Raw genomic sequence first — 13,390 nt, 5'->3', positions numbered from 1 at the left:
TCCAAGATGGTGGCCAAAATGATGTCCAAAATGGCCACTAAAATGTGAAAATTGTGGATAAAGTCATAGCTTTATATAGAAATAGAAATGTATCTCAATTGAAACCTCGGTTAGTCAGTTATCTAGTTCACCCTACTCATCCTAATCCCCAGCATATCCCACACTCCTCTCGTCATCTGGCTGGTTGATGTTCTGGCAAGAGTTACCATGACAGTTGCCGCAAGCAGAAATACACTTGACTCCTTGCTTTTTACAGCAGCACCTGAGTGTGCTACATTCCCCCTCACAGTTGCAGCAGACAAACTTCAGAAGATAGTCCGGTGCGATAGGGTCTGTTGTAGGGACCGGCGCATAACCTTGGTCACCGAGTTTCCATCCGTAGTCCAGGACATCCAATGATGGAGTTTACAGCAGCAGCCAATCTCTAGTCTGGAGATAAGCCCGGAGAGAGTGCTGTGCTGCAGCTTCTGTTGTCGGGGGCAGTTTCTCAGGTTTGATGCTCCCAGCAGCGGCCCGCTTGCTGAAGATGTCAAATCTCAAGTCCCCCAAGTCTTTGGATGGGTTCCCGCGGAACATGAGCTTGAATAGTTCACAGCCGGCTTTGATGATGTCATCTTTCTTGGCTCGGATGTCCAGAAACACGTCCATGGCCCTCTCTGCTTTGTCAGTCTTGCAAAGCTTGGTTAGCAAAGTTGATTTGCTAAACCCAGAAATCGCGGACACTGTATCGCAGCCGGAGAAGCTGTGCAAGAAGATCAGATACTTCCGGTATCTCTCTGGGAGGGCCTCCCGGATCTTTCCGACATCGTAAGATGTGTCTTTGGCTGTTGTGAGGAAGATCGGGTGGTCTGCAGCATGATGAATCAGCAAAACCATGATGTCAGTGTCCTCAGCCCTCACCTCAACAGAGGACTCTCTTGCCTCATCTAGAGCTGCCCGGACGATAGAGGTGTCTGCATCATCGGGGCATTCCTGTACACTGATCCCATTTCTACCGAATGTCTCAGCAAGTAGCCGAATGAGCTGGGTCTTGTTGCTCTTGCTGTCGAGGAACTTTTCTCTTGGAACGAGGCTTTTGATGTCTGGGCGAATCAGAATGTCGCAGCATGCGTTCTTTGTTCGTCTCAGGTGATCATGGTCCTTGGTGGAGCTGCCGTATCCGTCAAAGACCACAGTGATCCTGAGGCAATGGCTCCCCATGGACTTCACAAACTGGAGGTAGCTCTCAGCGATGTCCTTCCAGGTGAGCTTAGCCTCCCATCTGACGTTGTGCATGAGCCACCCACCATGAATCACCAGGCTCGTGCAGGGGTGTTGTTCAACGGGTTCCACAAATGCTTTCAGGACCCTTGCTAGGGCAGCCTTGTCTGGCTTTCGCAACTTCTGGTCTTTATCAAATAGAGACATCGGTGTTGGCGTCAACTCAAATCGCAGGGCTTGTTTGGTCTTGACTTCACGCTCACTGATGATGATGAGGCGGTTGAAGAGCTTGAGTGAGTCAATAACCAGCTTCTTCCCATTGACTTTGGGTCCACTTCTGAAGCTCTCTAATGATTTGACCTTGTGCTTAGTTTCCATTGTATCCAAAAAAGTTTTTCCATCCATCTTGGCCTGCATGGCTCTGCCAACCTCCTCTGCCTGATCAGCATTGACTGGGTCCTCGGGAGTGCTACTGAACCCCGTGGAGAAGGATACCAGGGTCTTCGAGTCCCGTGTTGCATCGAAGGGGTTAACCTCCTCCAACCATCCAACAATGGCGTTGACAGCATCATCGTCTTTCTTCATCTGGGCTCTTGTGACGTCTGTGTGGACAGGTACTCCACGTGTGTTCATACCTCCTTCCAGCTCCTGGTGAATGAACGAGAAGTGGTTTAACGTCTGAACCCAAGACTTATAAACAGATTCATTCCGGAAACATCCTCTGTTTAGACCGCCTGAGGACTTGGCATCACACATGAGTGTGGTTTCTATCGTGATGTCGGTCCAACATGTCTTTCAATCCTGACAAATCTCACACTCTTACGATGTCTCTCCGAAAAGACCGACTGGACAACCCTCCCATCCACTTTCTGAATAATCCTCTCCAAGAAGTTCTGTCACTCAAGCTTTTGGGTCTCACTATCTGCCATGATCTTTCCTGGGAAAACCACATTTCAAATCTGGCCTCCAAAGCCAGTCGCCGACTGGGCATCCTCAGTCGTGCGAAGTCCTTCCTTGACACACCTGAGCTCCTCACCACATACAAGGCTTTCATCCACAGCTCAATGGAATACTGCTCTCCCCTCTGGTCTGGTGCTGCTGCCTCACACCGAGCTCGTCTTCACGCTGTTGAAACCAAACCGTTCAGAATCATTGGAATCTCCCGCGATGAAGCTAACTCCAAGGGCCTTTCACTCACTCACCGCAGGCAGGTGGGTGGTCTTTCCGTCTTCTACCGACTCCTCTCTGGCCTTGCCCCCCCCCCCCCAGCTCTCTCTGGGCTCTGTCCCCCAAATATTCCTGTAGGTCGCATAAGATCTGCCTGCAACCCTCTTATGGTTAAACTGCCAAAATCAAGAATCTCTGCTCACCTTCACTCCTTCATTCCTCTTTTCTCCCACCTCTGGAACAAACTCCCTCACTCTCTTCAATCCCACTCCACCCTCCAGGTCTTTAAAACAGCTGTTCACCACCATCTCTTATCTTCCCCCATCCAAAACCTTGATCTTTTCTACCCCCGCTAATTTCACCCCAAATCCACTTTTTTGAAATACCAACTTCTGTCCTGGAAGTCCTTGGTGTCCTTGTGTTTTATACTTCTCCCACCCCCCCCCCCCCCCTTCCCGCGCCTCCTCCCCCCAAGCCCTCTCCCTCCCACACATCTCCCATCTCTCAAATGTTATGTTTGTGTGCTTCCCCTTCTCTCCCCATCTTGTCTTCCGCTCCCTCTTTTTATATATTTTGTTTGTCTGGTTGATTTGTTTGTGAAATAAATGTTAGCTCTTTCACGAGCCTCGATTCAGTATACAAAAAAAAAAAAATGTGCCTGACCACTCATGGTCTGAGAACCTGACTGCATGGTTGCCATACAGATTGGGATCGAAATCTCTGCAAGTGGCTACTTCTTCTGAATGATAATCTAAAAACTTATGATTAGCAGTTGCAGTTGCAGTGGATATACTTTTCACACGATTGTATAACTCGGTTCTGCAATCCAAATGATATCTTAGTAAGGGAAACATATGAAAATCTGTTAACTAAATTGTTACCAAAAAATTTCTTCACCAATATGTTTGTAAAGGTGTGTAATAACATGTGTTAAAATGTTGAAGGTCAACTCCCGTGGGAAACCCAGAAAAAAAGCTGTTGAATTCGGGTACCGAAAAATTATTTTCGAGAATTTTTATTTTTTTTAATCGGCCCTTAAGTAACTTATGAGGGGTCAAATAAGGGTTTTTCATGATTCTGAGTTGATTGTTAACATTTATATTTCACCACAGACACTCCTTTGTGGAAAAATAATTTCTAAATATATCTCATTTTCTACTTTGCAGGACATGGAGTCTAGCAATATGGATGAAGACGTTACTCCACCTGTGCTCAATTGCTTCATCTGTGCACGCTCGGATACACCAGCTGAAAGGCTCATACAGGCAACTCCAAAGGGATACTCAACTTTATTGAAACAAGCAGAAACTGTCGAAAATGTTACTGTTGTGGAACGTATGAAGGAGGCTCAAAAGGAAGGAAAACTGAGGTACCACCAGAAGTGTAAAAATGATCTGTACAACAACTTTGTTGCAACCACCAAGAAGTCAGCTCAAGCATCAAAGGCAGAGAAAGAGTCATCAAAGTTGAAGAGAAGACGCACTTCTTGTGAGGTCAGTTCATCAACTGGCTGCAGTTCTAGAAGATCACAGTCAGTTGACCTCCTGTATAAGGATGTATGCATTCTTTGCAACCAACCAGCCCAGCTCTACAAAAATAATCCAGCACAAGCTAGAAAGAAATACAGAGTGCCAGATAATTTGACTGCAGATACACTGAAGGCAAGCTTGCTGAAGACAGCATGGAGTCGCGGGGATGACTGGGGCACTGAAGTCACTGGATGCCTGGAAGGGATCAACGACTTGGTAGCAGAAGAAACACTACCATTTGCGATGCAAACTTATGTTTGCGAGAGGTGACAGTTTGTCCAAGACTGATGAGGAAGGAAAAAGGAAGAGAGGACAGAGGAGTATTGATGAGGAGCGAGAGGCAGTTTTTATTGAATTCTGCGAATGGTTAGACTCAGAATTAGAGCATGGGGTAATGAACATGGACCAAGTCCATGAAAAGCTGCAGGAGTTTGATCAGTCACCAGAGAAGAGCCTTTCTTATTCAAAGCATTGGCTAAAGATAAAACTTCTAGAGAAATACGAAGACACCTTGTATTTCACAACACAGGAAAGAAGGGCAGATGTACTCTGTCTCAAAGATGGCACCGCCAATATTCTGCGAGAACATCATGCTAATCTTGACCATGGAGATGAGAAGACTCAGATCATAAAGACGGCACTCAAGTTCATATCCAATGATATTGCCTTGATTGATTTAGGTCCAAAGTCATACCCCACCACACACAGTATGACTGACATCGATAGTCAGCTGACACTTGTTCCTGCAAGCCTTCAGATGTTCTTGAGACCGATTGTCAAGACAGACGAAAGAGTTGCCGTTTGGGGGCAGAATTTTATTAAGGCCTGTTGACCTCGGTCTGGAGTATTGCCACACCAAATGGGGCTTGCCATACAACTTGATCATAGATTTGGGTCAAAATGGATGCTCAACAAGTTCCACCAGCTGGGATACACTGAGTCTTACATGGAGACACAAAACTACAAATACTGCTTCCTTAATAGTAGGAGTGGAGATGATGTTCCAGATACTTCTGGCACTCTTGACACCATTGTGGAGGAAACCGATGAACAGATCAATGATGAGGTTGCGGTTGATGCTGCGCTTGAGGATCAATCAGTGATGACAGCCAAAGTGCCAGCCAGTGAAAGTGAATTGTCAAGTAATGATCAGGTGGTCTTTATGGAGGTTGGGGAAACAAACAATGCAGTCACTCAGTTTGTTGGAGACAATATAGATTTAAACATTGTCTCTATTCACGGAAACACTCCCTTTCACTCAATGGGTTGGATCGAAGTCACCTCTCCGGCACCACCTTTGCCAGATCCACAGACAACAGCAGCTTTCCCCCGGGTGAAGTTGAAGGCACTCGACAAAGCTAAGATCCTGAGAGGAACTGAAGTAAAGATTATTCCATTTACGAACAGGAAACAGATAGGAACGAACGCGATCATGTTTCTCCCCCTCGCTGAGCTTTCCTCCTCCCTGGCTCATGATCAGCCACTCCTCACTCCAGGTGACACACTCTGGGCAGCGGGGTGGGTGATCAAAGCCAACGATCCTGAGTTCCCACACTCCAACTGGAATGGCTGGATGAAGAGAATCCATGCTAATGATGCAAAGCAGAGCACACAGATCGAGTTCCTCCCAGTTATTGAAGGAGACCCTAATGACCTCAACACCATCTTCACCACTCTGAAAGAGTGCATACGGCGCGCTGGGGTCACTATAGTGACCTTTGATCTTCCGATTTGGCTGAAGGCTGTGAATATAATAAAGCAGGCAAATCTACCCGTCATTCCAAGGTTGGGTGGTTTTCACCTGCTGAAGTCTTATCTTGGAGATTGCAGCAACCGGCGATGCAGCTGCAAGAAGAATGGGGTCACGTGCATCTCGGCCTGTGGAGTCTGTAATGGCATTACATGCAGAAACTGCAGTCATGATGTTGTTGAGTCTGAAGAAGACATAGACAATGACTGTTGAAACTTCTGACATTGTGAATGAGAAATAACTCTTGAGTATTATATATGTATGTGAAATAAAAGCTACTTTGTGTGTAAATGTAAAAGTGAAAATATAAATGTTAACAATCAACTCAGAATCATGAAAAACCCTTATTTCACCCCTCATAAGTTACTTAAGGGCCGATTTAAAAAAATAAAAATTCTCGAAAATAATTTTTCGGTACCCGAATTCAACAGCTTTTTTTCTGGGTTTCCCACGGGAGTTGAACTTCAACATTTTAACACATGTTATTACACACCTTTACAAACATATTGGTGAAGAAATTTTTTGGTAACAATTTAGTTAACAGATTTGTGAAATATCTCATAATATGCCCTTACTATCTCAACTTGGGGTCATCTCCGTTTTTCCAGTCCTCATTTAGTCTCCTGATCAGCGCCGCATTGTCCACGCACTCAGAATATGATAACATCTGTGAGTGGCCTTTTTGGGTGACTTTTGACAGCTTCTGCATCTCAGTCCCAGGATCATCACAGATGAAACACCTCAAGCCATGGCCAGGTGCAGCTATTACATCCCCTTCCATACTGAATCAATTGAGAGGTCTCAGTCGACACCTATTATTGAAGCAAGATAATAATTATTACATTTCTGGCCAAGCTATGACTTTATCCACAATTTTCACATTTTAGCGGCCATTTTGGACATCATTTTGGCCACCATCTTGGATATAAAGCAAGATAATAATACAAATATGCTTAGCAAGAGTTCACAATTGTCCTAGAACAATATTTTTGTGGTTTCTTCCCCATATTAAGTATTACATTTCTGGCCAAACTATGACTTTATCCACAATTTTTCCATTTTTGACGCCATTTTGAATTTTGACTTTTCCCCAAGGATTTGGGAAGGAATAAATTGAGAGGTGTTTGTAGACACCTACATGAACACATTGGTGAAGAAAGCTATTGGTAAGCAATGTTTTCACAGATTTTTCAAATAAATTATAAAATGCCCTAACTATAGCACTTAGGTGGAATTTGTTTCAAAAGCCATTAACTAGACCTATTGGCCGATGTATATTCCAAGTTTCAGCTAGTTTCAATGTATAGCCCTTGAGATATGAGCGCCAACACATTTTGGGCAGACGGACACACACCAACGTGATTTCGAGTGTTTTATAAATAGAACTCGAAAATGCATAAACGGACGTTGCTGAAATTTGGAACATATTACCTCGATGTACAAAGCATTCACTTCTGAAATTTGCAGCCGTTTTTGTCCAGTAGAAGCTGAGAAACTTATTTTCAGTCCCCATGTTAAAGCTGCATACAAAGAAACTATCCCTTATATAAAGGAGGGGTTCTTTGTCTCCCTTTGATTTAGATAACTGGCCCAAATTATTGCCACCTTCTTTTTGGTCGATTTAGGAAGGCTTTTGGCTCAAGCCTTTCACGAATCCACCGAGTAGGTGTGACGTTCTATTGAAGACGACTTGTGCAGTAATTTGTACTCGTTATAATACCGACTAGTAACTAATACTGGCAGACAAGACAGCCAGCTTTAAGTCCTTATGAAGGACGGAACACTTTGTGATGCTCCGTCTCACAAAGCAGCAACGTGACATTTCAAGGTCGGGTCGGGAATCGAACCCAGACGAGACGGCTCAAACAAAAGCGAGTGTGTTATCCTCGTCCCAGGTACCATGTACTACAGCAAACGACAGCCAACGAAGTAAGCTCCCGGCAGCTTAAACTGACTTGACCAGCACTGCAGCCTCAGCGCAGAGCGAGCTGCGATACATCCACCACGGTCCACCCGGCTCGCCCGCAGGGACCACCCAGAAGACGCCAAAGGCAGCGAAGCTCCGCACAGACGCGGACTCCTCTCCGGACTTGGGCAGCTTCCCACGTTGCAGAGCCTAGGCGAGGGGTGCAACCCGGGCAGGAGCAACAGTGCCGCGTTTAGGTCATGTCTCGGTATTTGTCACACAATTACAATATGAACTCACGATTGGTAAACGAGGTTAACATGTAAACACCGTTACCAGCCTCAGTATGTTCCAGCGCTTAGCAGCGAGCATCCTCGCGCGTGCAGACACGTCTTCGGCGTCCCCCGTTTCCATGCCGACGAGCTCGAACCGACACCCTGAGAACCCTGTAAACCTGGACGTCTCGTTAAAATAGCTACTGCGATGGCACCACAAACGCTGTTTGTTAATATCTGTTTGAAAACATTTCTCCTAATGTCGGCTACCTTACAACACAAACTTTACTTTAATATAAACGTAAAGCAGCACTCACAGAACGCCTTCCAGATTTAAAAACAAAAAACAGGCAGATCGAGTTAAATGAAATTAAAGAACAAAACAGGAAAGTAACTATTGAAGTCAAACATTGCAAAATCAATGTCGGAAATGCACTTCCATCCACTTCCGGTTTACTACATTTCCTCAGAATTATTTAAATGTTGCTTTTTACTTTTACACATGTGTAAATATACATGTATAATTCAGTTTTAACTTTGTTTTATTGGACGTTGAAAGTCGGATAAGTTGTAAGTAAAACGACTCGTTCGGGCGGTGAATGATACACGTTAAAACATCATCACGTATATATTATTTATTATTTACAAGCAGGACTACCTACTCAGTTTAAACCTGGTGGCATTTTGAAGAAATCTAATTTTGGTTTTTATTCTATTTTTTGTCGGTGCCTAAAACACTTCCCCACACCCACGAAGCCGAAGGAATGGGGTTGGGGATCATTTAATATCAACTTTGACGTAACGACAAAGGCTTAGGCATAAAATCGATTTAAAAAAAATGTAATTGAGTTTTTCAAAACTTTCATGTAGTTTTTTTTTTTTTGCCAAGAGCACTCACACTCTGGCACTCACTGATGAACCTCTGAAAGTTGGATGAAGATCCGTTTGGCCATCTCTAAGAAAAATGGTGACAAACATACAAACACACAACCATACACTTACACAAACACACACAGACACATTCACAACTACACATACACACAAACACAGACACACTCACAACTACACATACAGACAAACACATACAAACATTCAAAACCATACACTTACACAAACACACACAGACACATTCACAACGACACACACAAACACATACCGACACACCCACAACTACACATACACACCAACACATACAAACACTCACAACCATAAACTTGCACACTCACACACACACACACACACAGACACATTCACGACCCCCCCCCCCCCCACACACACACACACACACATACACATTCACAACCCCCCCCCCCCCCCCGCCCCACACACAAACAAAAACATACACACACAGACACGTTCACAACACACACACACACACACACACACACACACACACACACACAAACACACACAAGTACAACACACACAAGTACAACACACACAAATACAACACACACCAACACACAGGAGTACAAAAAACACACACACATATACAACACACACACACACACATACAACACTCACAGACACACACACACACACATACAACACTCACACACACACACACACACACACACACACACACACACACAATTACAACACTCACAAACACAAATACGACATCCACAACCACACACACACCACCACACACAAATACAACACAAACACACACACACACACACACACCAAGCACACTCACAAACACACTCACAAACACACACAACCACACACAAGTGCAACACACACACACACACACACACACACACACACACATGCACACACACAGACACATTCACAACCCCCCCCCCCCACACACACACACACACACACACACATACACTTTCACAACCCCCCCCGCCCCACACACAAACAAAAACATACACACACAGACACGTTCACAACCACACACACACACACACACACACACACACACACACACACACACACACACACACTCAAACACACACAAGTATAACACACACAAGTACAACACACACAAATACAACACACACCAACACACAGGAGTACAAAAAACACACACACATATACAACACACACACACACACATACAACACTCACAGACACACACACACACATACAACACTCACACGCACACACACACACACACACACAATTACAACACTCACAAACACAAATACGACATCCACAACCACACACACACCACCACACACAAATACAACACAAACACACACACACACACACCAAGCACACTCACAAACACACTCACAAACACACACAACCACACACAAGTGCAACACACACACACACACACACACACATGCACAACACACAAAAACACACACACACAAATACAACACTCACAAACACACACCTTTGAGGCAGGAGCACCAGCCCACAGGGGAGAGCAGTATTCCATCAAATTGTGAATGAAAGCCTTGTTTGTGGTGAGAAGCAACACACACAAATACCACACTCACAAACACATACAAATACGACACCTACAACCACACACACACACACACACACACACACACACATACACCACCATTGATACCTCCATTGTATGTGCGTCGTTGCATTGCACAAGTATGCAAAGTGACGTGTGGAGGCCACGTGAGTTTGTCGAGAGTGTGCTATTTGAGAAGGGATGATTTTAATTTTTTTATTTTTTTCTATACAGAATCGAGGCTCGTGTAAGAGCTAACACATTAAACATGAAAACATGCACAGACACATAAACATGCAATGGATGGAGTGGGAGATTGAGCATGAGAAGCTCAGGTGTGCCAAGAAAAGACTTCGCACGACGGAGGATGCCCAGTCGGCGACGGGCTTTGGAGGCCAGCTTGGAAATGTGGTTTTCCCAGGAAAGATCATGGCAGATGGTGAGACCCAAAAGCTTGAGTTACGGAACTTCTTGGGGAGGATTTAGGATTGTTCAGAAAGTAGATGGGAGGGTTGTTCAGACGGTATTTTCGGAGAGACAAAGTGAGAGTGTGAGATTTGTCAGGGTTGAAGGACATGTTCCACTTGTTTGCCCAGTCTGTGATTTTGTCCAGGTCTGCAGAGAGTGAGGAGGCTGCAGACTGCCGATCTGAGGGATGAGGAATGGAGCGGCAGAGAGTGGAGTCATCAGCAAAGAGATAGAGAGGATTTTCCAGGGTCAGAGAGATCATTGATGAAGACCAGAAAAATCACAGGGCCCAGAACACTGCCTTGGGGAACTCCAGCCAGAACAGGAAGAAGAGATGAGAGAATTCAATTTGGAGCCACATGTTCACTATGACAGGAGAGGAAGTCCGTGAGCCATGATTGCAGATTTCCATGGATACCATAAGAGGGGAGTTTGGTGAGCAGAGCTGGGTGCCAGACAGTGTGGAACTGTGGAAGGCACGAGATATGTCAAGGGAGACGGCTCTGATTTATTGTCTGGTGTTGAGGACCTCCATCCAATCTTGAATATATCTCCATCATTTCTCCTCGTAATCACCACCTGAACATTGCATAAAGCGCTGTCTCCTCCAAACGTTCCTCATAGCATAGCGTTGGGATCCATATACATACAGTAGTAGCCCTACGCTGAACCCTCTCTATGGCAGCTGTATGTCCTTCCTCACTCCTCAGGTGTGGACATGTGGTGACCAAAATTGAACAATACTTAGTGGGCATGAAATATATTTTTTTGTAATACTTTTTTTGTAATACGAGGCATGTAATACCGGATAACACCTCTAGGTGGCGCTATTTCCACCATGAGCCATGTAAAGCGGCTAACACCTCTGTTGTGATTGGTACTACGTACTGCGTAGTGACGTCTGGGGGCGTGGCTTCAGTGGTTAATGGCGGCTCGTCATGATGGTCGTGTGCTCTGTGAGAGCTTGGTATCGTCTTTAATAAACCACTTGAATTGAAGGAGATTCCTGAACTTACTACATGGTGGCAGCGCAGGATCGTGAAGATCAACAAGCAGTTTGACGTTTGGTCTTGTTTTTCTTTGCGGATTACCACGGCGGCACGTTCCGTGTTTTTTTCAACATGGCGAAGTTCCCGACAATGGACTGGTCCAGCTCGGAGCTGGCGGAGACCTTCAAGTTATTCAAGCAACGAATGAACTTGGTACTGTCGGACGAGCGCATCGATACTAAAGCCAGACAGGCCATCAAGATCCAGATTGCTGTGGGAGACGAAGGACTGAGGCGGATCAATGCATCGACTGAGTGAGGATGATAAAAAGGATCCGGATAAATTATATAAATTATTCGAGGATCAGTTGGACATTCATGTAAACTTTCGGATTCACCAGCTGGAAATGATGACATTCCGGCAGCAAGAAGGAGAGTCCATTGATGATTTCGTCAACCGATGCCGACGGAAGGGAAGGTTGTGCAATTTCTCCGAAGCAGAACTCTCGGAACGGATTATAGAGTTGATTGTTGCGAGCACCCCACATGATGATTTTCAAAAGCATCTGCTCGACCAGGAGGTCGGGTACGACATGGACCTGGTTTTAAGTGAGGGACGCAAGTACGAAGCAATGGTAATCGGAAAGCAGGCCATCCAGAAGATGGAAGGGCTTTCATCGTCTGTGAATGCCATGACACATCGACAAAAGTGCAAAAAGTGTGTACTATCACATCCACCACGGAACTGCCCAGCATACAATGATTATTGTAAGTATTGTGGTGAACTGGGACACTGGGCCCGTTGTTGTGAAAATCCCAAACGAAGCACGAGATATGCTGATGGATGGGTGGAATGGGTGGAAGAGGCCGTCGAGTCATCAGAAGCAAGTTGAGAGGTATGCTTCGGGGAAGTAACAATAATGGGACCTCGGTGAATGAAGTGTCGGGGTATTGTACTGAAGGCGATAAAGACAGTTACGAAAGTTACACTGACGCATATGAACACACCAAGCCGTTTCACGGATCAGGGTATCCGCACTGTGTATGAAGGAGACGAGGGATGAAGTGTACACATTGTTGAACATTGTATGCCCTGACATGAAAGGTGTATACAAATTGCAGTTGAAAGTGGATACAGGTGCGTCAGGGAATACTTTGCCAACACGTATTGTGAAGGACATGTATGGAAACAAATGGATGTCAAAACTGACTCCACTTGGTGGGACCAAGCTCACTGCTTACAATGGCAGTGAGATCAAGTGTCATGGAATCCTCAAGCTCTTGTGTCGATATAAAGACTCAGATTGGTTCAAGTACAGGTTATATGTGGGTGAAGTACCTGAACCTGCAGTACTTGGACTACCAGCGTGTGAACGGCTCAACATCGTCACCATAAACAGCATTGCTGGGCAACGGAGGACATTGCTGAAGGCTGCACCTCCAGCATCAAGGATTCCTAAACCAATGCGCCATGAAGAACAGGCCTACAAGGTGAATTCCGTGGATGATTTGAAAAGGCTGTTCCTGGACAGGTTTGACTGCATTTGGGAATTTTAAAGGAAAAGTGAGGCTTCATCTAAAGCCTGATGCAAAGGCATCGATTGACGCACCAAGGAAGTGTAGTGTTCACATCAAAGGGAAGTTGAAGGAGGAACTAATGAAAATGGAAAACAGGGTAT

The 13,390-nt window shown here is 45.1% G+C and overlaps 1 protein-coding gene across 1 annotated transcript in view; it reads right to left on the bottom strand.

The window, feature by feature from the left end:
• The window catches only part of CAMKMT (calmodulin-lysine N-methyltransferase), a 47,126-nt gene extending 38,844 nt beyond the window's left edge, over positions 1 to 8,282 (bottom strand). Inside the window, exons 1-2 of the mRNA XM_068115973.2 lie at positions 7,889 to 8,282; positions 7,602 to 7,762 (exon numbers count right to left, since the gene is read on the bottom strand). Coding sequence (XP_067972074.1) covers positions 7,602 to 7,762; positions 7,889 to 7,966 — 239 coding nt within the window. The 5' untranslated portion in view covers positions 7,967 to 8,282. The remainder of the gene's footprint in view (positions 1 to 7,601; positions 7,763 to 7,888) is intronic.
• Between the last annotated feature and the right edge of the window lie 5,108 nt (positions 8,283 to 13,390).

The sequence above is a fragment of the Myxine glutinosa genome, chromosome 5, assembly GCF_964187855.1.
Source record: "Myxine glutinosa chromosome 5, kmMyxGlut1.1, whole genome shotgun sequence".
Classification (NCBI taxonomy): Eukaryota; Metazoa; Chordata; class Myxini; order Myxiniformes; family Myxinidae; genus Myxine; species Myxine glutinosa.
Note: the sequence above shows the minus strand (reverse complement) of the source record. Positions and strands in the feature narration are given on the sequence as shown.